We start from the raw sequence: 26,613 nt of genomic DNA, 5'->3' as shown, positions 1-26,613 counted from the left end.
CACATGCTTACCTGATTGGAAAGATGGGAGTTAGAACCCGCTTATACAGCTGTTACCGACACACTGTAGTTACGGTGATTGAAACCTTTTTTTGGTACTTTGCTTCCCCACAATTTTGGGATTCAGTCTTTTAAGATCTGAACATGTGCTGGGAATGCGTCTTCCATGTGAACATTGTCTGTTATGTGCATCATGATGGGGAAAACAGGCTGTGAACTGCTGCTCCCTATTCTTTAGCAAATACCTATTAAGCTAAAATACTGGAAACAAGTGTGTATTTTGTGTTTTCCTTATGCTGTTTTAAATTTTTGTTTGTTTTTAAAATAGGCCTACTGTTTATCACAAGACCATATTCAGTCCCCAGTAAATAATCCATTGGCAAATTTGTAGAAGTAACTATAACTGATTTAGTCTACAAAATCCATCATCTACATTTGACAAGTTTTGCATTGATGGATCTCCCCAATACTGGCTTAGGAAAATTTTTAGTCACTTCATTACAAAATCAATGAGATTTCTGGTTCTCTAACAAAGATAATATTTATTTATCAATAAGTAAGTTATATGTTTCCTGGGTCTCCAGTTCTATTAATTCCTTATTTTAATAATATGTTCTTCTCATATTTCTCCTGTCTTTTGTAGAAAAAAATCCACCTTTTTGCATGAGAATGAATGATTCTTTCATTTCTTCTGAGTTTATGTCTTAAAAAGTTACAGTCCAAAATCAATGCTTGTTATAAAGAGAAATCTTAATAGAGAAATATTATTCCAAATCAATGCATAAACTTTGGAAAGCTATCCATTAATATCATCAGGCAATGAATTATTAGTCAATTAAAGCGTGTCAAAGTCAAAATAGGCAAGAGGGGGAATTTTTTAAATGAGTAGATTATTTTTTAGAGTGGTTTTTGAGCTTACAGAAAAATTGATCAGAAAGTACAGGGAGTTCCATATCCCCTCTGCCCAGTTTCACCTATTATTAACATTTTGCATTAGTGTGATACACTTGTTACAATTGATAAACCAATATTGTACATTATTATTAACTAAAGACCATAGTTTACATTAGAGTTCCCTCTGCATTATACAGTTCGATGGGTTTTGATGAAATGCATAATGCCATGAATCTATTATGACAGTATACACCAGTATAGCATGGGTTAGCTTCACTCTCATTCCTCCCTGACTTCCCCTCTGGAACCCTTGGCAACCGCTGATCTTTTTTTTTTTTTACTATCTCCATAGTTTGGCTTTTTTCTAGAATGTCATATATTTGGAATTAGACAGTATGTAGCCTTTTCAAATGAAAGAGTGACCCCTCTCACTTAGTAACATGCATTTAAGTTTCCTCCATGTCTTTTCATGGTTTGAAAGCCCATTTCTTTTTGGCACTGCGTAGTATTCCATTATATGGATGCACTACAGTTTATTTATCCATTCCTATTAAAGGACACTTTGGTTGCTTCCAATTTTTGGTAATTATGAATAAACATTCATTTGTAGGTTTCTGTGTGGACGTAAGCTTTCAGCTCTTTTGGGTGGGTACCTGGAGTGTTACTGCTGGATCATACGGTAAGAATATATTTAGCTCTGTAAGAAACTGCCAAACTGTCTTCCACAATGGCTGTACCATTTTGCATTCTCACCAGCAAGGAATGAGAGGTCCTGTTGCTCTGTATTCTTGCCAGCGTGTGGTGTTGTCAATGTTCTGGATTTTAGCCTTTCTAATAGGTGTGTAGCAGTATTGCATTATTTCAATATACAATTCCCTAATGACAAATGATGTTGAGTATCTTTTCATGTGCACACTTATTTGTCATCTGATAATCATCTTTGATGAGGCATTCAGATCTTTTGCCCAGTTTTTAATTGGGCTGTTTGTTTTCTTACTGTTGAGTTTTAATTTGTTCTTTGTATATTTTGGATACAAGTGTTTTATCAGATATGTGTTTTGCAAATATTTTCTCCCAGTTGGTAGCCTGTCTCTTCACTTTTTTAACAGTGTCTTTAACAGAGCAAAACATAGTTTTGCTTTTCTGCAGGTTAGAGATAATTTTATTTTTCTGTCATTAGATCACTTGCTGGAACAATTCAAAGCACAACTTTGTCCTGAGTCATTCATTTACTTCATTTCTGAAAATTTAAGTTTAGATCAGATTCTTAATAGTACATAAAGTATATTTTAGATCTGATAGAATTGTTAATGAAAGATGTGGATAAAATATTTATATATTGGCTTTATTCTTTTAGCATCGGAACTTCCAATAGAAACATAAAAGCCATAACATCAGATTATTAAATTTTCTGTAATCCAAGAGTAAGCATTATAGCCCCTTTTAAAATACAAGAGCAAGATGAGCTTCCGACTTCCCTGAGGCACTGCGATTTTCTCAGGGGGAAGAAGAATTCTCTGCATTGTTTGCTTTTCGACTTTTTATACCAGAATTTAAAGTATTTTCAAATTCCCTAAAAAAATAAGGGAATTTGAAAATACCCTTCAAATTAACCTAAGAGAATTGGTGTGGAGAAGACCACACAGTAGAATAGCTGAGTATCCCAGCTAGCATCTAAGTCAATTCCATCAGGTTTCATTCAGACGAGCAAATAAAAATCTAGGAAAATAAAACAATCCATCTGTGGTCACTTTGCTCATTAATGGCAAAGCTAGGGCCATAAATTCCATTTTAAAATTCCAGTTCAGTGTCCTTTCCACCTCCTAAATTGTCTACTGTACCCTTTTGCCCCAGCAAAGATAAAAAATGAATTTACTGACTTGAACTTACAAAAGGCCCTACTCAGAAAGTAGAATGAGTAAGTCTAACGTTTGAGTTACACAAAGCTGGAACTAACTCCTCACATACTTTTTTATTGTTAGATAATAGTATTTTCTGAATTTAAAATATTTGAATGTATTTTATTCAGCCTAGAATAATTTTAGAATTTACAAAAATCAGATGTTTTGTGGCAACCTAATTTATAGCTGGTAATTTATATGCCATATACTCAATGTATACCAAGAAAAACTTGAACATAGATTCTCTTAAAAAATAGTCAATGAACTAAAAATACTGGCCTCAAGAAAATCTTGAGATCGATTTCTAGAAATATGGATGTATTTTGACACTGCAAATTATTCTAACCAGAAAAACTCTTTGCTATAGAAATAAAATGTGTATTTCCCAATACTATGATACATAAGACTTCCGTGTAAGATAGAAAATATACAACAAACTTCTTAAATTTCAAGACTAGTGTATCACCTTCAAGAAAATTAAACTCTTTCCTATGTTCCTAATCCATATATTTTCTTTTCCACATGATTGTGAATTCCCTAAGGGATGTAACTTTATCTTTTATCCTTTAGGCCTATGACACTGTAGGTGTCTAATAAATGATTGCTGAGTGATTGAGAGAAAATCATTAAATGTTACTGAATGTTATAAATAACAACATGCCAGAGGTTCTCCAGTTTATCATCTATAGATGTAATATCATTCTTTTGCTACTGGATTTTTCTTCTCCTTCAAGTTTTACCATCCTTTTAGAAGATACAAATTTAAGATGTTGGTTTTCTTAAAGTACAGTATGAAAGTCCTTATTTACAGTTAAATTAATGTAAAGCATGTTTGTAGGTGCTGCATTTTAAAGCTGTTACTTTAACTTCCTTTATCAAAATTGATAACCATGTTATATATTTTTATGTTGGTAAGCCAACAGTGACTTTAATGTAATTAAGTGCAGAATGTATTTTATGTTTCTCACAAATGCTTTGATTTTTCCAGGGAAAACTTTTTTCTTTCCCCCTCATGCCTATTTTGATTTCAATGTTCTCAAAACATTTGGTCTTAAAATAAGAGCCTCACACTGCTTTGACATGAGTGACAACTCCGTGCAAAGAAGGTGGAGAAATGTTAGATGTGTGAGAAAATGCCTAGAACCCCTTGTCAGAACGACTGTCCTTCTGTGACTTCAGGGTCTGAGCACGCCCGGAAGTGAGGTTAACAAGGGAGACTCCAAGGCCTTTTGTGGCAACAGTGGAGAGGGGGAACCAGCACTCCATGAACATGAGCCTGAAGTCCCCAGTGTCTGCTCCTCAGTTTGAGAGCAAAGGCAGCCATATTTCAGCGAGAAATGGAAGCTGTTTTCTAGTCAGGCACACCCCTCATCCCAGAAGGGTCTGCCACATCAAAGGTAAGGTGACTCAGGGTTCTAGGATGTCTCTCTCTCCTATATATTTGGGCTACCTGATGATTATGGTGGATAAACACAGGGTTATTATTCAAAATATTTAACCGCTGGTGAGGCCCAGGCATTGACTACGGGGACCAGCACTGGAGCTAGAGCAGAGGCCTGCAGACACCCTCTGTGCCAGCCTTAAGCCTTGGTTTACTTGAGTGATAGGAAGGGGACCTGGAGAGGTGCCAAAGGGGCCACTCAGGAAGCTCAGGGCAGCAGTTGACCAAGTGGAATGAAAGTTATTTCAATTTTTAACAAACTATACAGTCATGCTAGCATCTCCATGCTAAATACCAGCCCTGGAGAAGCACATATTTTATGCATTTTTTTTCTCTCTCTCAATCCTTTCTTTCTCACCTCCCTTTCTCTCTCCCTCCCTTCCCTCCTTCCTGCTTTCATCTCTCCCTCCTTCTTTCCCTCTCTCTTACCTTGCTGTCTTTCACATTTTAAAATTTAGTTTCTGTCACACCATATAGTACTATATTTTTTCCTATCCCCATGACTTCTCCTTTACAGCATTTTTCCCCCAATGATTCTGCAGTAAATGTTCAAATCCCTTCACAGTGAAGTCCTTGGCCATTTTCCCCGTTACAAGCTTAGTTAATAAATACCCTTTAAAAGCTTTAAATGTCAACTACTCATTGAATATATCTGATTTCCTTTGAAATATTTCACATCCTTAACAAGCAAATTCTTGCCAAGCTGTAGATAACTACTGTAGATTAAATAAATCAAATTTATAAACAAAGAAACCACATCATTTAAAACACTTTCTTACTGTTTACCAACTTAGTAGCATTAGTAATAAAGCTACTTTCTCATCAAACTGAGGTTGCCTATCAGAGAATTAGCAAGGATGTGAGATTTTCATCTTCACCTGACCCTCGCCCACAAGGTGGGTCCTTTAGAATCACTAGAGTAACAGATACCTGATGCCCTGTAGAGGGAGCTGGTCTTTCTAGGGCCCAAGGCTCCCGCATATTCAAAGAAGTTAATGAAACTCTCGCCAAGATTGTCTCTAACCTCCTTCACTGCTGGATTGAATGTCCCATTTCCCTGGCTAACTTTAAATCATTTAATGTTGTCCCATTTGACTCTGAAACCACTTTAAAGCCATTTCATTTGACCCTTTGCATATTTTTATAGAGTTCTTTCCTAACTCTTGTATAGATGGAATATGAATTCTTTATTACTTATGTCCAATATGATATATTTACATGTATATGTTGTTAAATATATTTTTCCACTGGAAAAGGAAATATGTGGATGAGTAAGAAAAACAAAGCTGAAAACAAAAGTAGAAATGAAGGGGAAAAAAGCCCTCCCACCCACACAGACACACACAACGTGCGCACACACATAACACACATTTTTACTAATTAAAGGAAGTAGCAGAGAAAATAGGACTTTTCCATTGGTTTGTCTCTGGGTTGATATTTTATTTATTATATTTGGTAGGCAACTTTTCACTATGTGCATGGGCCAATCACTCACCCAGGTGCTTAACATAAAATGATAAGACGTGATGCTGTCTTCAATTTTTTTCCTCATTTCTATTTGGTACCAGTTACTATCAGTAAAGTTCTAAGTATTAGACTAAATTAAAGATTTATATTTGGCTGTGTTATTCGTCTATTTAACAAAGAACCACAGAGCACCAACTTTGTGCCAGGGACTCTTCTAGACACTGGGAATAGAGCAGCAAACAAGAGACAGCTCCGTGCTTTCGTGAAGCTGACATTCTAGTGCTGCTCAGCCCAGCAGTGTGCAAGCAGATGCTGTGGGCAGAGTACAAGAGCACAGGGGACAGAGCCTGATGGGATGCTTTGCAGGCAGGGTTGTCAGCAAAGACGTTTTTGATGTCATTTAAGCAGATGGATAAGAAGGGGGTGAACTGACAGTACTAGGAGGAGATTTGGAAGAATGAGCAAATATGCAAAACACTCCAGACGCTTCCTGTGCGACTTCTTGGGAGACAAAGCAGCCATCTATTACTACCTCTCATAATTCACTGATTAACAGAACAGGGCCCTGCACGTGCCCATTTCCTAAGCTGTCTGATTCGACGTGACACAATGTTGATACTGAAAAGAGGGCCTGTCTGTAATTCAGTATTTGAGCCAAAAGCAAACAGCTATTATAGGAGAGTGACTGAACCCAGAAAGCTCTGACGTGAGGAAGGGAGTTCCTTTATACCAAGTTTTCCTTCCTTCCTTCCCACGCAATCTCCCTTATCCTGCCTCCTATCCTTAGCTCCAACAGCTTTTTGCCTTCTGTCAGGACAAAAGAAGAGCCAGTATACGTCATTTAGGACTTGTTACACTGGGACATTCTGGGTGCTTTCAGAAGTCTAAATCCGGTATTCGTGATTTAGACTTTGTCGTAATCCCTCTTTGTCATCGTCAAGACGGGAAACGAAAGGTCTGTCTGGGAGAGAAGCACATCTACTCCGCTGGACTCCCAGACCAAGATCAAAGATGTGGGCTTGCTTCCCAAAGCTAACAAGATGGCAGGACATTGTAAGGAAGCGTATATTGCAAACATCATTTGCTACACTGACTTTCAAAGAATGTCCACCTAGCACTGGTTCATACAATTTGAAGCCTGACATCTTATGTACATTTCATAGTATCTGGTTGAGAAATTGCTGATCATTCAAACTAAACCTGCCAAAATCTAACCTGGTCGTTTGTTCTTTTGATCTTATTCACCTAGGTTTGAATAACATTCCGATCTGTACCGTGAATGATGATGAGGACTCATTCAGAACATTGTGGGGTGCCGGCCAGTTCCACCACTCAGAGAAGGATGAGATACCGTATGCCAAATGCAGTTACCCACCCAGCACTGCAGCCCTGGAGAGCCCCGTCAGAGGAGCCTCATCAGGCCCAAACAGGCTCAGAGCGCCCCCACGGCCTCATTCTGGTGAGTCCCTCTCCACTCACGAAATCTTTCCTGAGGCCTCCTGCAAACTATCAGGAGGGAAAAAAATCTGTATGATTGTTCATATAGCTGCAGTCATTTTTAAACAGTCATGAAATTTCCTCACTGTGAAATAGGTTATTCATTATAAAATTTTTTTACTCATCTAATCTCAATCCAGTAGTTCAATAATGTTAATAAATATTACTTAAAATTATCATTGTTATTGTTAATTGTGCCCAAGACAAATTTGTTATGGTTCTAGTCTCTAATCTCTACAAAGTAGCTAAGGGGTACCAAAAATGAGTATCAGCCAATAGTGGTGCAGAAACTACCACAGACACAAAGTAAGTCAGGGAAACGTAATAAGGATGGAATTGCATGTTTACCTCTTCCCCATGGGATGGTCACCTCCTTAAGGTCAGGGCCCAGTGTTACTGCTTTGTGTATTTTTGCAACTTTTGGTATCTCCTCGGGTCCCAGCCCAATGCTTGGTCTTTAGCAAACAATTCAATTCAATTAATTAATATTTATTAAATTAAATTAAAAGGGATTAACCAAATGTACAGCATGATGACTGCAGTTAATAACACTGTATTATATATTTGAAAGTTATGAGAGTAGATCTTAAAATTTCACATCACAAGAAAAAAAGGGCAACGATGTATGGTGATGAATGCGAAGTAAACTGTGATAACCATTTTGCAATATACATGTGATCACATACATATCATTATGTTGTACAACTTAAACTAGTAAGAAAAAAGCACAGTACGGCAAAATCTAAAAGGCACAGTACAATAAAAGTAATTCTGATTGGTAGAAATTGTGTCTAGTTCTCTTTCTCCTGCCTTATATAATTATAAACTCTTACTAAGTTTCAGGGCACAAGAAAATTATTTTGGTATAATGTGGTAAAGTATATATATATTTCCCAAAAAATAACGATAAAAGGGATCATTCATAGAGTACTTACTATGTAATTCCATCCTAAAGCCTCCACACTTGTTCACTTCCTTCACCCTCTTCCCTCCTTTCCACTAGCCAGGAAGAACTAAAGCCCACCTGTTCACCTTCTTTTTGCTGTCCCTTCTTATACTGTAAAACGGGAAACTTTAAAAATTACATTTGCAAGGGTCCCTTGATGAGAATTAGATGGTGCCATCTAGTAAGATTTGTATCGCAGATGTGGGCGCAGCTGAAGGCATCTTTTTGGTTGCTGTCTGCTACCAAGCATGACTGGAGACAGGGGTTTCCTACTGCAACATCCCAGGGTTCAGATTCTGGATTTACAGATGTCAAAAGGCAAGTCAGCAGATGTGGTGGCTTTCTGACTGCAGCAGTGGTCCAGGGGCTTTTTGTGACAGCAGTTGACATAGCCATGCCTCCTGAGTTGGGATAAAGGCTGTGCCCCTCGTGGTGGGCCAGGTGCACGGTGTTGTTCTTGAAGTGATTTGTGAAGGTCAAGACCAGAGTTCATTGCTCCAGTCCTTCCAATGATATTACAAACACTTAATTCCCTGCATTATTGACATTTTTGCTTAAAATAGCTAGAGTGGTTTCCGTTTGCCACAGATGAACACTGAGTAGACTCAGCATTCATAACTTTCTTCTCACTACTTGGAGAGAGCTAGCTTTCCAAATTAAAAAAAAAAATCTTTCTTCAGCTAAAACTAATGAATTCAGTTACTACTGGGGATACATATAAAATCTTTTCATCTTTTAACAAGTTGTTGTGTTGGCTTCAGTAAAAAAACAACAACACAGCATCGCTTACACAGACTATATCTTTAAATTAATGCAAAGGGAAGTTAAGCAAATATTCAGGTAGTTTAGGGTAATTCAGGGGATTTAGTAAGATGACTGTGTGAAATGGGTAGGATTGAAAGACAGATGAAATAAGTAAAATAAAGGATGTAATTTTAACTCAGCACATATCTCCTCTTAAACTTAAATATGCACTTTAAAAAATCAGTTTACCCAGATCAAGGAAGCTCTTATAGTGTTTCTTTAAATCACCTTCCTGGGCATAGAAATAGTTTTGTAATATAAATATGCTTTTATCATGTTATCATAGGACAATTCTACCTGCAAGTTTTCTAATATTTATAAATGTATCCCCGAGTTGACCTTAAATGAAATTCAGATAAACTCTCATCTATCTCAGCATATGATGTATATGTCATGTGAATGTTTTTCTTCAGTTTGATATAAGTATGTTTTTCCCCACTCTCATTTCAGAGCCCTGTCGAAAAATCAAAGAGTGCTTCAGAACTTCCAGTGAGAATCCCTTAGGACTTCAGAAGGTAAAGAAACAACTATTTACAGCTACCTAGTTAGTTTTGACTTCTGTCATTTCCTCTCCTTTTCTTCACATACCTTCCTGGAAAGGCACTTTTCACAATTATTTTTTACAGCTTTATTTAAGTATAACTTAATATGCTATAAAATGCATATATTTAAAGTGTACAGTTTGATGCGTTTTTGACAAATGTACATCCACACCTGGGAAGCCACCACTGAAATCAAGAGAATGAACATGCCTATTACTCCCTGAAGTTTTCTCATGACCCTGGTCCTCCCACACGCAAACATTTATCTGCTGTCACCAAAGATTAGCAAGCAATTTTTAGGATTTTATGTAAATGAAATTTATAGTGAACTCTCTTTTTTAAAACCTGGTTCCTTTAGCTCAGCATAATTATTTTAATATTCATCCATGTTGTTATGTGTATCATTCATTCCTTTTTTATTGCTGATAGTATTTAATTTTACTGGTATCCCAGAATTTATTTACATGTTCATCTATTGATAGACATTTAGCTTGTTTCCAATTTTGAACAAAGCTGATATAAACATCTGTGTACAAGTGTTTGTATGGGTAGATATTTTCTTTTCTCTTGGGTGAATACGCTGGAGTGGCATGACTGGGTCTTGTAATAGGTGTTTAAGTTGTTAAGAAACTGCCAAAGAGTTTTCCAAAATGGCGGTACGATTTTACATTCCCACCTGCCGTGTATGAGAGTTTACTTTTCTGCATATCTTGCCAAACTTAAGTCTGGTCAGCATTTTAAATTTTAGCTAATCTAGTGGTTATGTATTGGTATCACACTGTGGTTTTAATTTGCATTTCCCCAATGACCAGTGACATCTTTTCATGTTCTTACTTGCCATCTATATATCTTGTTACGAAAAGTGTAAGTTCAAATATTAAAATTAGGTTGTTGGTCTTTTTATTATTAAGTTTAGAGGTTACTTATGTATTCTAGATATAATCCTTTTGTCATATACATATTTTGCAAATGTTTTCTTCCAGCTTGAGGCTTATTATTATTATTTTTTGTAATAGTGTCTTTTGAAGAACCAAAATTTATAATTTTGATGAAACCCAAATTAAAAAATTTTCTATTATAGTTTCAAATTCACATGCTGTTTCTCTCTATTGTGCCTTACTGCGATGGCTAACCTCTAGCACAATGGTGAATAAAAGTCATGACGGCAGACATCCTTGCCTTGTGCCTAATCATAGGGGGAATGCGTTCAGACTTTCACCATTATGATGTTATGTTATGTTATTCACAGATGCTCTTTATATGGCTGAGGAAGTTCCTTTCTACTCCTAGTGTTCTGAGAATTTTTATCTGAAATAGGGGTAGGATTTTGCCAAATGCTTTTTTGCATCTGTTTGAAGTGATCATATTATTTTTCCTTTTTAGTCTGTTAATATAGTGAATTGTATTGGTTAACTTCCAAAGGTTAAACTAACATTGCAGTGCTGGGAAAAAACTCCACCTGGTCATATGTTTTCTTTTTCTACATTTAATTTAATTTCATAAAACATTGTTTAGCATTTTTGTGTCTATGTTCATAAGAAATAGTTGTAGTTTATTTGCAATGTCTTTCCTGGTTTTGGTATCAGTAAAATACTTGCTTCATAAAATAAGTTGGAAACTTCATTTTAATATTCCGGGAAATTTTATGTAGAATTGGTATTGTTTCTTATTTAAAAGTTTAGTAGAATTCTTTAGTGAAGCCATCTGAATCTGGAGTTTTCTTTGAATCAAGGTTTTTAACTGCAAATTCAGTTTCTTATTTTCACAGATATAGGCTATAGGTTTTCTGTTTCTTCTTCAGTGAGTTTGGTAGTTTGTTTTTCAAAAAATTTGTCCATTCATCTGTCATTGAATTTGCCGGTATAAAGTCATTCATAAAATATCCTTTAAATGATTATATGACCTGTAGAGATGTTCTGTCTCTCATTCCTGACATTGGTAACTTATGTCTGTTTTTTTCCCTGATGTGTCTAGCTAGAGGTTTATTAGTTTCATTGATTCATAAAGAATCAGCTTTTCATTTCATCGATGATCTTTATTGTTTTGATTTTCTGTGTCCATTTCATTGACTTTGGTTCATGTCTTTATATAAGATGAAAACTTAGGTCGTTGACCTGAGACATTTTTCCCTTCTCATATAAGCACATATCGTAAGTTTTGTATAAACACTGTTTTGGCTGCATCCCCCAAATTTTACTATGTTGAGTTTTCCTTTTCATTCTGTTCAAAATATTTCCTAATTTCATTTAAAGTTTCTTCTTTGACCACATGGGTTACTTAAAATTATGTTATATAATTTCCAAATATTTGGGGATTTTAATGCTATCTTTATGTGACTGATTTCCAATTTAATTCCATTGTGGTCAGAGAACATACTTTGTTTACTTTGAGACTTTCAAAATTTATTGTGACTTGTTATATGGCCCAGAATATGGCCGACCTTAATTAAATTTTCCATGTGTCTGTAAAAAGAATGTTCACTCTGCTGTTCTGGGGAGAATAATCTAAATATCAATCAGGTCAAGTTGGTTAATACTGTTATTCAAGTCTTCTATAGCCTTACTAATTTGCTGCCTACTTTTTCTATCAGTTATTGAGAGAAAGGGGTTGAAATCTGACTATAATTGTGGATTTCTATATTTCTCTTTTCATATCTATCAGGTTTTAATCATATGTTTTGAAGCTCTTTTATTAGAATACCTATTTGCTTTGTCCTCTTGATGAAATGACCCTATTATCATCATAAATTTACCATCTTCAACCCTGATAACATTCTTTGCTTTGAAATCTGTTTCATCAATAAAACTGTTCAGGTTTTCTATTTCTTTCTTTTTTAAATTAAAGTATAGTTGATTTACAATATTATATTAGTTTCAGGGGTACAGCTTAATGATTCAGTATTTTTATAAATTAAACTCTATTGGAAGTTATTATGAAATAATGGCTATAATCCCTGTGCTGTACAATATATCCTTGTTGCTTACCTGTTTTATACATAGTAGTGGTTTCAGAGTCAAATGGGACAAGATTAAATGATTTAAAGTTAGCCAGGGAAATGTGAAATTCAATCCAGCAGTGAAGGAGGTTATGACAATCTTGGTGGGAGTTTCATTAACTTCTTTGAATATACAGGAGAATTAGGTAATGGAGCCTTGGGCCCAAGAAAGAAAGACCAGTTCCCTCTACAGGGCATCAGGTATCTGCTACTCTAGTGATTCTAAAGGCATTTTTATTACCAACTTTTTGAACTCATTGTCTGATAGACTATCTATCTCTGTGTCATTTTTTCAGGGGTTTTCTCTTGCTCTTTCAATGAGAGTAGGTCCTCTGCCTTTTCATTTTATTTAATTTTCTCTGTCTCTATAAATTTAGGTGAAACAGTTACCAACTGCAGTCTTGAAGGGGTGTCCATATGCAGGAACACCCCTATACAGACTGCTTATGCCCAGTGCCTTTGGTTGAAGAGCTAGATTTTTTTGTTGTTGAAGGGCTAGATTTGATGTGGATATAAGTCACGCCTTTCCTCAGAAGGTACTGGCAGCTGTCACCTTGGTAGGAGATGGGGATGTAGATGGAGGGACTAAGGTTTGAGCCAGGTGTGAGGTGGGGCTCCTCTCTGCTCAGTGGCCATCACCACCCTAATGGTGGTGGGGTCGGATCCCAAGCTGCTGGAGCAGCAGCTCTGAGGGTCAGGTCTGAGGTGGCTATTCCCTTTAAGTGTGCTTCCCCTTCTCCCAGCACTGGGACCCTTGCCTCAGAGGGAAACTGTGCTGAAGGAAGAGGGGGACTTGCAGGCTCATGATGGGGCATGGGCTGTGGCAGGTTGGCCACAGACAGAATCCAAACTGGCTCTGATGTGCCACCTGTGTGAACAACAGCAGTTGTTGCCCTCACCCTGCTCAGACGCAGCCCAGGGTTCAAGTCCTCTTTGTCCGTTACAGCCGATCACTCCTCCCAGCCTCTACTGCCCTGACCCTGTGTGCAGCCACAGTGCAGGGCAGGTGGGGCTGTGTGGGCTCTCAGTATGTATCAGGAGCAGGCTGTGATGGACTGGCTGCTATCAGAGTTCCAGGCTGCTTCTGAGTAGCACCTGCCTGAGTAGCACCAATAATGGCCACCCCACCCCACCCCACCCAGAAGCTACCCCAGATCTGAGTCACCTCTGCATTTCACAGTCAAGCTCTCTCCCCAGCTGTGGCAGCCCTCGCTCCAGTGGGGATCCGTGAAGGTGAAGTAAGCAGGGCTGAAACGTTCACTTGGCTCAGGCTGCGACGCACGCTGGGGTGGTGGCAGGAACCGGGCAGCCACTGGGGCAGTCTTTAATCCTTCCTCACTGAGCTGCCTCAGGGACAAGCCAGTACATGTGGGCTCCTCACGAGCAGAGTCCAGAGTCCAGGGCAGAGTCAAGGCTTCCTGTAGCCCTCCTGCTAGGCCCAGCGGTCCTCCACCCAGCCAAGGGGGCTCATCTTCCCTGTGCAGGACCTGAGGGCTGGGTGCTCAACAAGTGCGTTGAACCGCTTACTCCTCAGGGCGAGTATCAACCTGTGGATTCTCCCTTTACTTCCGAGTCCCTCCCTGCGGCACAGGTCAATTCTCTTCCCTTCCTACCCTATTCTCTGTGGCTCTTTCTTTTTTTTGGTGCGGGAGGGGGTAGGTAATTAGGTTTGTTTCATTTACTTATTTATTTATTTGGAGGCACTGAGGGTTGAACCCAGGACCTCGTGCATGCTAAGCACGCACTCTACCACTGAGCTGCACCCTCCCCCATTAACCCCGTGGATCTCACAGCCTTGATTATACAGGAGTCTTTCTGCCAGTTTCCAGTTAGTTTTCAGTGAGGATTGTTCCACATGTAGATTGTATTTCTGATGTGTTTGTAGGGGGAGATGAGTTCCACAGCCTCCTGTTCTGTCAACCTGCCTGTTAGGTGTCTATTTCTTCCTGAAATGATTTTGGTAATATATTCTTTTTCTAAAAATTATTCATTTTGTTTAAATATTAAAACTTATGGATCATATTATACATAATATCCACAGAATCTGTAAGATGTACCCTTTTACGTATCAGTTTTGTTAGCTTGTGTCTGATCAGTTTCAATTTTATTAGTATATCAAATAACTAATTTTTGTGGGTTTTTTTTGATCCTCTGTGTTGTATGTTTCTCTTTTGTTGATTTATTTATCTTTTTTCTCTTTCCATTCACACTTTGTATTTTATTGTTCTTTTTCTAACTTCTTTTATCTTTGTAACATATATATAAAGCTACAAAACCCCCTCTGAGGATTGCTTTAGCTGCTTTCATAATTTTTGCTATGTAACATTTTTATTAGGATTAAGTTAATCTTTTTTCTAATTCACATTATAATTTTTTGTTTGATTCATGACTTAATTCCTGGACATTATGTATGAAAAATCATTTATAGGAATCTGAAGCTCATGATAAATGGATTTTCTTCCAGATAATTGGTGCTTGTTTCTGTAGGAACCCAGAGGCCCTACCAACCTAGATCAACTTACCCAAGTTCAAACTTTGATCTCAGGCTATATTTCTTCAAGGATTTTGGACTTCTAGGTCACCTTCACCTTGAGGGATGTAGCCCTTTGTTGGCCTTTATTTGGGTCCTGAGCCTTGAGTCCTGTCTTTCAGAAACTTTAAGGCTGTAAAAAGGAAAGTTTTCGTTCTCTAGGGTAAGACAGTGATCTCAGGGCAAAACTGGCTACTAAACATCCTATAACCTCGTGTCTCATTTCCGCTTCACTTTTTGATCTATTAATTCCTATGTTACATATGGAATATACATGTAAATATACACACATATATGTATGCATGTAAGCAAATACGTGTGTATATACATACCATTTACACATATGTATGTGTGACTGTGTGTGTGTATATATATAATAGCTATTCCCCAAAACAAGAATTCTACATAATAAACCTTAACAGAGGAGTGCATCTATGTACAAGATAGCTTTATTTTCAACTTTTTGTTCTATCAGTTCTAATCACCACAGTCCCGGCTGTTGACACATTCAGCCATCAGCTTATGTATCTTAAAATATCACTTATGAAGATTAAAAAGCCTTTCTTGGAATAGACACAGATTTTTTTTTTTTATTGCAAAAAGTATATTTACCTCCCAGAACAAGAAAATGGCCTATTTCCTTTTCCAGCTAGTCAAGGGAAGTAATTTAGTTTACCGCTCCAATTCTCCAGCTCTCAGCTGGCATTGAGCAGTCAGGAAGCTGCAGTTCACACCATGTAGTCTCTTCACAGATAGCATGAAACTTCTCAGCTGACTTTTCCCAGCCATAAAACAGAAATCTCCCCAACTCAACAGAAAATCCCATGTATCATGAGTTGGGCTACCAGGAGCTGCAAGATAAAGAATGGTTTCACATTAAATATTAAAAAATTATTACCTGAATGTTTAACCAAGGGTTTAAAATGGTTTCATAAAAAGTAAATAATGTATCACTATTTGTTCTGTCTCTAAATGCAAATATTTGATAATTAGATTTTTAATGGAGGATTAAAACTAACCTCTTTTTACTTTCATGTATGTCTCTCAATTAGCTATGCACTTTCTCATTCATTTTACATTCAATTTTCATAGAAAATATAAATGGATGCAAGTACATATTGATTGTATTATACCTTTGACCTTTGATTTAGGAAGAAATTAAGGTAAAAAACTCACCATCACCACCAAAGGCATGCTCTTCTGCTGGCTCTTGTTCTTCGGAGGTGATAAGTGCCAAGACTGATGTCAAAGAGAGCACTGTCTGCATACCAAACTATCTGGATCAGGAAATCAAAGTAAGAGGCAGGTTTATTAAATCCGTAACTTGGGAACAGCATGCATACACAAAAAACCACATCACTAGTATCCTTAAAACTCTCTAATGGTTCCCACTGACAACTGAATTGATTTAAAACTACTTAGCCTGAAATCCAAGGTCTGCTTCTATTTTTCACTTGCAGATTCTCCCCGGAATCCTGTCACTCTTACAGAAACACAGTCTTTGGTTTAGACATAATGAAAAGCTCGGTGTTTGCCAAACAAACTTGGCCTTATGTCTTCTTATGCCTTCCTAATGCTTGAAAGGCCTTACCCCCAACTTCTTTCCATTATCTGTACATTTCCTTCACATGTTTTAAGGCAGAGATTCCACCAATTAACACTCGTCTCTCCTTAACTGTAGACAACTGTTTTCTCAAAATTTTTCTGCTTGGGGTTATAAACTTATATACTTGTCTGTCTTGGTTACTGCTTTATCTTTCGTGCCTAGATAAGTGCTAGACAATTAGTAATTATTAAATAAGTGTTTACTGAATGTTGAATAAATAAATAGAAAAGTGCTACCAAGATCAAAGTAGAACTTTAGAAAATCAGCTATCCACATAGACTCTTAACTATGTAACAGGCTGAGTGCAGTTTTAGTAAGGCTGTCTTGCTTCCTTGAGCACACCAATAGACCAGCATGATCCCATAGAACTGGCCATGTAGGCTTCTGTTAAGAAGCTTTCCTCTCAAAAGTATCTTCCACCTTACAGGTATTGACTAAACTAGCCATCAATTGATATAAAATCCACTAAAATGTAAACTCTTTGAAGGAAGGGATCTTATCTGTCTTGTTCACAACTAATTCCTCAGCATTCATCACTTTGCTTGAAAAATATTAACTGGCCTGCACAACATGGCATTTCATCAAATAGTTGTTAAATAAATGAAAGGAGAGGGAACAAAGTGAGAAAACAGGTCATATCAAGATTTTTTGGCTTGTATAAATGGGTCCTAAAAATAGTACTCATTTTGGTGGTACTTCATCCTCTCATGCCGCCTACAAAAAAAATCTAAAATACTTTCCAATTTCCTATTATCTAGGCTGGTAACTCTTTATGGGTTGTGAGATCAAGAAATGTTGGTGTAGGGGTAGGTGTGTAAGAAGGAGTTACTACTTTAAAGGAAAAGAAAAACAGAATTCTGCGTCTATTAGCATTTTGTTTTAGCCTTCCTCCCAAAGATCTTCAATTTATAGGAATAATAGTCTCTTTACTATTGACACCAAGAGTCTGCCAAACACATTCATTTATTCTATAAATATTTAGTGTCAAATGACAAAATACTGGAGTTTGGGAATACAGTGGGTTCCTTCATTTACATAGCTTGTGAGAGGGACTGTACAAGCGTTGTAAGAACATATAGAAGTCGATTTGGAGCTAAGAGAGTCTCCAAGGAGCAAGGAATCTAAAAAAATGTTTAAGATATAATTAGAAAGTGAAGAAAAGTATGGAAGGGGTCATTCTCAGGCAAGAGACCTTCGTATCTAAAGGCTAAGAAAGGTGAGAGCACTGGTTATTCAAGGAACAAAAGCAATTAATATGGCTGAAGCAGAGGGTGCCGGGAGAAATCTGCCAAAGATGGGGCTGAAGACTTAAGCAGAGACCAGATAGTAAAGTACTTTATAAGCTGTATTGAGGTGTTCAGATTTCATCCCAAGGGCTGAATTACTTTATAAGTACAAGAACACATGGTCAGAGTTGTACTTTGGAAAAATCACTCTAGATACAATACACAGAGTTCATTTGGGAAGGGGAAACAAAATTGCAGGCAAGGTGTTCTGCTTCCAAAATGATAGATTAGGTTCAAGACTTAGCCTCCAACTGTAAACAACTATACAAATAGACAAAAGAGAAAAAAAAGTGAATTGCTCCTCTAGAAGATGTTGGAACTGAACAGACAAAATAAGAGAAAACGGCATCACCTAACCTAAATTATTGCAGTTGACCCTGGAACAACACGAGTTTGAACTGTGCAGGTCCACTTATACGTGCATTTTTCAATAGTAAATACTACGATACCACCTGATCCATGGCTGGTGAATCTATGGATGTGGAACTGTGAGTACGGAGGGACCAACCACCTATGCAGAGGGCTGACTATAAGTTATACTTGGATTTTTAACTTCTTAGAGGGTTGGCACCCCAACCCTGGCCTTCTCAAGGGTCAACTGTACTTGTATTGAAGATGTTTTTTCCCTAATTGAAATCTGGCTCCTGAGCTAAAACCCCAATTGACTTGAGCATTGTGTACAGTGACATTTGGGAAGATGAGATTGTGGAGAAAGTAAAGCAAACCTTATAAACCTTGATTACTGTGTAACTCTAATATTCTCTGTTAGATTCTGGAAAAGCTCTGTAACATTTTACAGACTGATTCTCTGGCAGAAGTTCTACAGTGGCTGCTTCATGCAAGTTCCAAAGGTGAGATTAAGCATTTGTAAGTACTGAGCTGTTTTTTCTTTTCTTTTTTTGTCAGAAACTAGGAATGTACCAGTATCTGAAGCTTTTTATCTTGGATTTGCAAAGATAATGTTGCAATATTACTTCCCTAGTGTTTCAGTATCAGAGTCCTATGTATCCAGCTGCATGCAAGCTGGTCTTGCAGTGACCCAAACTTTGCTATGCTCCAAGCTGAACTTCTTTGGGCGACGTGGAACACTTGTGTCCAGACCTGGTTTGCGCTTCTCCTCCTGAGTCCACACGCCCAGGCTCTCCCTGAGCATGTCTCCTGGCCTGCTCTGAACCCTGAACACAGCCTGTTGCCCTCCTTTGGTGTGGATGGCAGTAGCACAGCCTTCCAAGTTCCAGACTCTAACAGCTCTGCCAATTCCTCACCAAAACCGTCAAGTCAGTCATCTCCCAGCCTCCTTTAGGTCCTTCCTGGTGCCTGTGTTTCCATGAGGACATATTCCAGTCCCAAGTAGGATAACCATAAATAGCACAGAGCAGCTATCCTCAAATCCAGCTGGTCTCAGACTGAGACAGACTTCTGAGGTGGACGGGGCCTGAGAGTTGGCATTTCTAACAAGTTCCCAGGTGACGCTGGAAGGGCTGGTTTGGGGACCCCTCTTTGAAAATCACTGCATGAATCAAAGGAAATACCAATGTGTTAGGGACAGACTAATGTTTTGAAATGGGGAGCATTTTGGAGATAGCACCTTACCTCAAGAATTCAAGATTACTTGGCAGGCAATTGAAAAGTATTTGGGGGTCAGGAGCTTTTAGTTATTCTTTTTTTCCCCCACTTTTTAAGAATGTAACTTTTAAAAATTTACACAAGTATTAAGTGCTTATTGTTGGATGAAAAACAGATGAACCAGAAAAAAAAAAAAGAGGAAAAATAATAAAATTATTACAGACGTCATTTTAGTAATACTTTGGTATATATATCTTTGTAGAGATGCTTATAAATGTTATTTAACTATTAGTTTTTATTTTAATGAGATCATATTATACTTAATATTTTATATAGATATCCTTATTATTATTTTTTTAAATTTGGCAGTGGCCTGTAAGGCTGGGTTTTGTACTCAGTATTTAAACTCTGTTCCACTGCCATTCAGGGACAAGGACCCCAGTGAGTTGACTACTCTGAGCACTCTACAGTATCACAGGTCAACAGAAACTAGGTTGATGTGAACCACCTTGCTGCAGAAACTCTGACTCACACATAGGGGCCTACCCCCGAAACAGATTACCTTTCAACGCTGGAGAGCTGGGTCAAAGAACTAATCCTGTGTTTCTCGCTAATGTGATAATTATAACCTTCATGGCCCCTTCTTTTTTTTTAAATCAGAAAAGGAGTGGGTCTCAGCTTTGATTCATGCTGAGCTGGCTCAGATAAACTTGTTAACTCACCTCAGAAGAAACACCTCAGCAGAACCAGCAGCAGAGACTGGGAGGCCACAGAAAGTCAAATCGCCCCCAAATTCACCAGCAAAATCAAAAGTGCTACCCAGATCTATGGAAAGACATCAACTGAGCAGGTAATTAGGCCTAATGGGCCAACCTGTAGGGCATGGGGTTCATAAAAACTTTGAATTCCTTTCTGGTTATCTTTCAAAACACGAAAATGGCTGAGATTTTTAAGTATCTTCTTTATTCAGTAAATGACAAGAATGTGTATTTGTTTTCTTTCATTTTCATAAATGTAATATGAGAACCCATTCTAAATCCTATTGTTCAGAGCGTTTTGGCAGAGGCTATGTTTTCCTTACCCAACAACCTATCTTTTTGAGAAAAGTTCCCTTTCTACTCAGGGCAAAGCAAGCGTAGTCACCCAGAAATCTAAGCAACTATAGTGGTTTTTAGTTATTTAAAAATAGAAGCAATAAAGGAAACCAAAGTTGCACTGCTATTGTATATTGTTAAATGCTTATCACAAGGGTATCACGTTTTTTTGTCTAGAACAATCCAAGATTAAAATATACTGCTTCACTTAATTTTCTCTGACATATGCCTGGGGGCTGCCAGAGGGAAAAACAACTATTAAGGAAATTGGAAATTATTTCAGTAGAAATTTTTCTTAAGCCTTGTAATTTCAATGACAGAAGAAAATACATATTTACGTATAACATCATGGTCAAAGAATGTGGTAAGATGTTATTTAAGCTGGGAGAGAAAATCTTGTTGCTTTAAAATTAAAAGTTGGGTAAATCTTAAAAACAGAAAAAATAAATATTCACAAACACATAACATGTCACTGTAAAAAGCATTAAGACAGGGGAGAATTTTACATTGCAATCTGTCTCCCCCTTGAAGTTTCCATAAAATTGGAAACTGGGAGATAGGGTCAGTTTCTCTACCTTAGTGAGTAACATCTGAGGTACTGTTCCAATTTTTACTCAAAGCCAGAAGAATTTTTCACTGGAAAGCACATTTAATACTGTCTGCATCAAAAAATAAAAAAGAATTGGGATACTTGTTTAAGAGCTAGATACACACACACACACACACACACACTTAGCTTATTGCTGAGAGTGCAGTCTATAGAAAATACTTGTTTGTACCTGTGAATTTCATTTTCTCTTTCTCCAATTGATTTAGAGTGGCAAGCCAAGGATCTGAAGGAAATAAGGAAATACCAAAAGGTTAAGTACAGTTTGTGATAATTACTGAGTTGGTATAAGGAAATCAGTACGTATCTAACTAGTCAGAGATACAGAGGTTAAGGATCTATGGTTTTAAAGGCGGTATATATATCACACTAATTTCCAGCTACCCTTAAGGGACAGCATCTGCCGAGTTTCTCACAGAGATAAACCTGCCCAGAAACTGACTTTGTTCTGAAAGGTGAAGTGCCTAATCCCTCCCTTTGAGGGCAAGACAGCAGGACAGCAGGAGCCCTAGGTTTGGTCATGCCAATCCAGTGACAGGGGAAGCCCTCCATGGACTTAACAAAAGGACAGTGATTTCAGAGTTTTGGTTCTTTGCAACTTAACTGTCATTAAGCTAAATGATTTTCACTTGAAACAAAGTCAACCAGAAAAAAAAACAGTAAAATTTTGATAATCATCTATAAGCAGACGCTCGTGACACAGCTGAGATACAACAGAGTAAATAGCAGTTTGTGTCCCCATCAGAAGTCCAGCCCCAGCCTGCAATTTGGACCAAGAAACATCAAGAATTGTGGCAAGTCCTAGTTTGGTCCAGAATAGTCCAACTGAAACACCCCTGTGGGTTTGGCAGCTCCTTACTTTAAAACAAACATAGCAACAATGGCTACAGAGCAACAACTATGAAGTATGCCTACAAGCCTCGAATGGAAGTCTCTGTCACCATTTCTACAGGTTCCCCTTATACCAGGAATGATAGATACAGCAATCAATCAGAGTTCCTTGAGGTCACTCTAGACCCCAGCAGTTTCCGCTGGGGTTAACCAAACCTGAAAGAGCCTCTACCTGCCTATCTCTAGCTCTGAAATAAGTACAGTTTAGAAGTTAGAAAATACTCCCTTACTCGGACACCCCAAGCATGGTCTAGTGTATCTGACGTCTCCTAACAAACGCTTCACCCTCACGCCATAAAATCATGACAGTGATTGCTTCTATTACTCAAGTTTATGTCTTACCCATAGGCCTCAAATATATTTTATCCGGCCTAGATATTTGTATAAAAATCCCCAAATCATACCCCTTTGTCTCCAGTGTTGTATCCGCATCACCCCAAATCCTTATTTCTGATTGGGTGTAACCATGCAGGCCTTGGGAAGGTCTTATGAGTACAGCTGTTTTAACCTCTTGTCTACTTTCTTTTTTATGTATCAGGACCATAGGTCCTTCTCCTTTCTCTGAATGACCCACCACCTTTGTCCACCACCAGTTCTAAATCATTCCTTCCAAAATTATATTTCATTCTAAGATTAAAAGAGCATATCCTGCATGTTACAGAATAAATAATTCATTAGAGATGAGCAGATAGAAAGAAAGATGAGAATAAATTATTTTACAAATTTTTGGTGCATCTGATTCACCTAAACTTCATAGACTTATTTGTATGTCATTTGCTGCTAAAACATGGCAGGAGCTACTATATTTGATGTCTCAACTATGGTCTTACTAAGATTGTTTCTATTTCAGAGGCTGAGCACAACCCTCCATTGTTTATAAGAAGAAATAAAATGAAAATACCAGTTGCAGAATATTTCAGCAAACCAAAGTCTCCTCCCAGGCCTAAAACTCAGGAGAGCATGTCAACGAAAGCAATGTCAGCAAGGAATATACAACAAGGATACAGTCTCTCTCCCCAAAGAGCATTTTATCCTGTAACACACCAAAGGTAGAAATTCTAGACTGAGCTAATTCTTTCACAAATATGAGTTTCACTTTGTTGCAACATCAAATTATTAAAAAATCTTTTTAGAATGGAGGAATCAATAGCTCCTTGATTTTGTGGCACATGTAAATTTCAAAGTGCCTGTATATAATGCTACTAAATAAAAATTAATGGAGACAACATTTCTATTTGTGATTAATTTAAGGCTATGTGTAAAAAGAAGTATGTTTATTTACATACTACATTTTGCACTAGTCTTGCACTATTAATATTAGTATGTAAGCATTAGGCTCTGATACTAGAAAAATCATCCATAATCAGAATTAGGCAGTTTTAATTCAACACCTACCCCAAACTCTAATAGAAAATAAACAACAACAACAATAAACAAACAGAATTTTAACATCTGAGCTACTTTCTGCAATCTACAGTTTTTCAATGTTGTTGGACTATTAGAAGAATTCTCACCTCTCCCCAAAAAGAAGAGATATAAAAATGATTCCTAACTTATGAGCCAGAAAGAAGCCAGTTTCCATTCACTGCTCATTGTGAAATGATGTTAACACACTTCCTAATATTGAACTTCTGTATTTTGAATAAACCACTCTTGGGCCATACTATTATTCTTTCAGTGTATTGCCGAATTTATCCACCAATTAGCCAATCTTTTATTTAGAATATTTTTGCACTGATGGTCAAAAGATACATTTTGTGTGTACATGTGTGTATGCATATGATCACATACGATCTTGATGATAACATTTATACCACACTGTGTGTCAGGAGTCATTCTAAATACTTTAGATATAGTAACTTATTTAATCTTCACAGTAACAATTTGAGTTATCCTCACTTTTTTCTAAAATAAGAAAACTGAGGCACAGAGAGTTGTACTCATTGGGATGAGACAAAACAGTTGTAACAGATATCATCATTCAAATACAACAGAGGTTTATTTCTCATGTAAGAGTCAAAAGTGTGTATTTTCAATCAGCAGATGACTTCATTTTACCTGGTGATTCAGAGGCCCAGGATCCTTCCATCTTGTGGTTCAACCATCACCTATGGTTTCATTAGCAACTTCATCATGCTGGCAAAAGGACAGAGTGGTAGAAAGTTTTAACTTCCTACAGCTGCTGTAATAAATTGCCACAAACTTAGTGGCTTAAACCAACACAAATTTAAACTCTTACAATTCTGGGGCCAAGGTCTGAAATGGATCTCATTGGGCTAAAATCAAGGTGGTGGCAGGGCTGCCTTCCTTTTGGAGGGTTTAGGGGAGAATCTGTTTCCTTGCCTTTTCCAACTTCTAGAGTTTACCCTCACTTCTTGGCTCATGACTCCCTTCTATCTTTAAAGCCAGCAATGGCTAGTTGAGTTTTCCTCACATCACATCACTTACGCTGACTCTTCTGTCCCCCTCTTCCAATATTAAGGACCCAGTGATTACAATGGGCCTGTCTGCTGTTTAGGTTATCAAAGATTATCTTAAGGTCCAACGATTAGCAATTTAATTTCCCTTTACCATGTAACATTACAGATTCCAGGGATTAGGATCTTTGAGGGGACATTCTTCTGCCTTCCACAAGGGGGGTACATCTGCTTAAAATGGCCCTGAAATGGGAAATATCACTTCTAGTCACATTCCATGGTTGAGAACTAGCCTAGCTGAAAGGGGGCTGATAAAATTATTAAGTAGGAATCATATTGTGGCCACAACTATAGTCTATGGAAAGGAAAACTGGATTTTGGTGGAAGCTGACTGACACAGAAGTTTAGTGACTGGTTTAAAGTGTAGCTGGAATCTATTTGCTTAACCACTAGGCACTACTGATATGTATCAAGACCATGCTCACTTCATAAAATTCACATCAAATCTTTCTCCCTATCTTTTTCCTGTCAGGGAGACGCTGCAACAGCATTGTAGACTCCTTTTCCTTGAAAACTTAATAAAATTCACCTATCAGATGCCCATGTAGGTCTGGTGTTTCAAGGGTGGTAGTCGTTTGAGAATTTTATTTCTTCTATGATAACTGGTCAGTTTATATTTTCTGTATTTTGGAGAATCGATTTTGGAGATTTTTATTTTCTTAGAAAATTAATCATTCCATCCAGAGTTCTAAATTTATTTTCATTGTGTTAAGACAAATCTGTCTCATAATTCTCTAAAATTCCTCATTATGTTTATTCTGCAATCTCACTTTTAGGTATTATAATTTTTGGCTCAATTAGCTAATGGCATTTTACATTTTACTATCACTTTCAGAAAATGAGATCTTGGGTTTAGTGCTATGTTGTACAATATTACTGTTTTTTAATTCATTAATATCTCCTTTTACTCTTCATTTCTTTTAGTTTCTTTGGGCTTATTATTGTTCTAATGTCCTGAGTTGATTGTTTTTAGTATAGTTATATTCAGTCGTTCTCATTTATTAGCATAAGTTTTTAAGGTGAGATTTATACCTAGAATGTAATGATGGTTCAATATAAGAAACTCAATGTAATACACCACATTAATAAAATGAAGGACAAAAATCACACCATTATTTCAATTAATGCAGAAAGAGCATCTAATGAAATTCAGCACCCCTTCATGATAAAAACACTCAACAAACAAGGAAGAGAAGAAAATGTTTCCCTTATAATTCTTCACCTTAAAACCTTAATCTCCAGTGAAAAACCAAGAAGTAAGGACTAACAAAATATGGGTCGCCACTTCACCAATGACTTCTAATCGGGTCTGTTGCACCAAATTGGTAGACCAAGGGGTTGAGATTTTAATCATGCTAGACTCGGATCCAGGACTTAGAACTTTGGAGTATCTCCAACTCTGTGTCATTCCCCAGATTGAGGCAGGCCTATGCCCCATTTCAGCAGGAAGCACCCAGAGCAGTCACTACTCCACTCCCTGAAACATCTGGGGAAGGATCAAAGAAAAGGCGTGTTTGAAACTGAGTCCCCCTAAAACTGAGTTCCTCTGCCAAGTTTATGATTAACCTCTATCCAAAACATTATTCCTTTTCTTGTCCAACACCTGTTCTCCTCAAGATTGAGGCGTATCAAAAAAAAGAAAGGGGGGGGGAGGATTGATACTGAGCAGGATCCTGTAGGGTCCTCCCTGGTATGAATGGTTCCATGTCCCCCATTTCTTGTTGTAGGAAGCAGGCTTCATTCAGCCTCCTTGACCTTCTCTGAGTTCCAAACAGCAGATTCAAACAGTTGCTAATCAAGGAAGGGAGGGAATGCAGAAACAAGGGAGGAGCATTCAGGAAATAATAGTGCAGCTTTGGAGTAGGGTCCTTTTTCCTCCTCAAGAAATAGACATAATAATATTTAAGTTCTTCTGCAGGAACTGAGGCCCTCCAACCCCTGCCTCTTGATTAAGGCTGAGCAGAATCTTCAGAGATGGTTGGGGGGAACCATCTTTTGGGGGAACACTGGGTCCACTAGATTGCTGGCACTCTGATTAAAGGCAACTTTCCTTTTTGTTACCAAGGCTAT

The 26,613-nt window shown here is 37.6% G+C and overlaps 2 protein-coding genes across 7 annotated transcripts in view; one reads left to right on the top strand and one right to left on the bottom strand.

The window, feature by feature from the left end:
• The first annotated feature begins 1,545 nt into the window (after nt 1-1,545).
• Nucleotides 1,546-23,718, top strand: C1H4orf17 (chromosome 1 C4orf17 homolog). 2 transcript variants are annotated; one of them, XM_064484634.1, is made up of 9 exons: nt 1,546-1,572; nt 3,974-4,191; nt 6,952-7,161; nt 9,400-9,464; nt 16,168-16,311; nt 18,678-18,759; nt 20,135-20,324; nt 21,385-21,428; nt 22,917-23,718. In XM_064484634.1, exons 2-9 carry the CDS (start codon nt 4,059-4,061, stop codon nt 23,117-23,119), a joined length of 1,071 nt encoding a protein of 356 aa, XP_064340704.1. In that variant the 5' UTR covers nt 1,546-1,572; nt 3,974-4,058; the 3' UTR covers nt 23,120-23,718. The 2 variants fall into 2 exon arrangements, with proteins under 2 accessions (XP_064340704.1, XP_064340702.1); XM_064484632.1 differs by lacking the exon at nt 21,385-21,428 and having other exon boundaries at nt 22,917-22,997.
• TRMT10A (tRNA methyltransferase 10A) overlaps nt 15,511-26,613 on the bottom strand; it is a 48,889-nt gene continuing 37,786 nt past the window's right edge. For all 5 annotated transcript variants that reach the window (XM_010980617.3, XM_064484629.1, XM_064484630.1 and 2 more), the window contains 4 exons: nt 24,125-24,202; nt 21,348-21,401; nt 16,193-16,293; nt 15,511-15,867 (listed from right to left, as the gene is read on the bottom strand). The gene's annotated coding sequence lies outside the window, so the exon portion shown is untranslated. The remainder of the gene's footprint in view (nt 15,868-16,192; nt 16,294-21,347; nt 21,402-24,124; nt 24,203-26,613) is intronic.

This window comes from Camelus dromedarius, chromosome 1 (assembly GCF_036321535.1).
Source record: "Camelus dromedarius isolate mCamDro1 chromosome 1, mCamDro1.pat, whole genome shotgun sequence".
Lineage (NCBI taxonomy): Eukaryota > Metazoa > Chordata > Mammalia > Artiodactyla > Camelidae > Camelus > Camelus dromedarius.
This window is presented reverse-complemented; position numbering and strand designations above follow the sequence as displayed.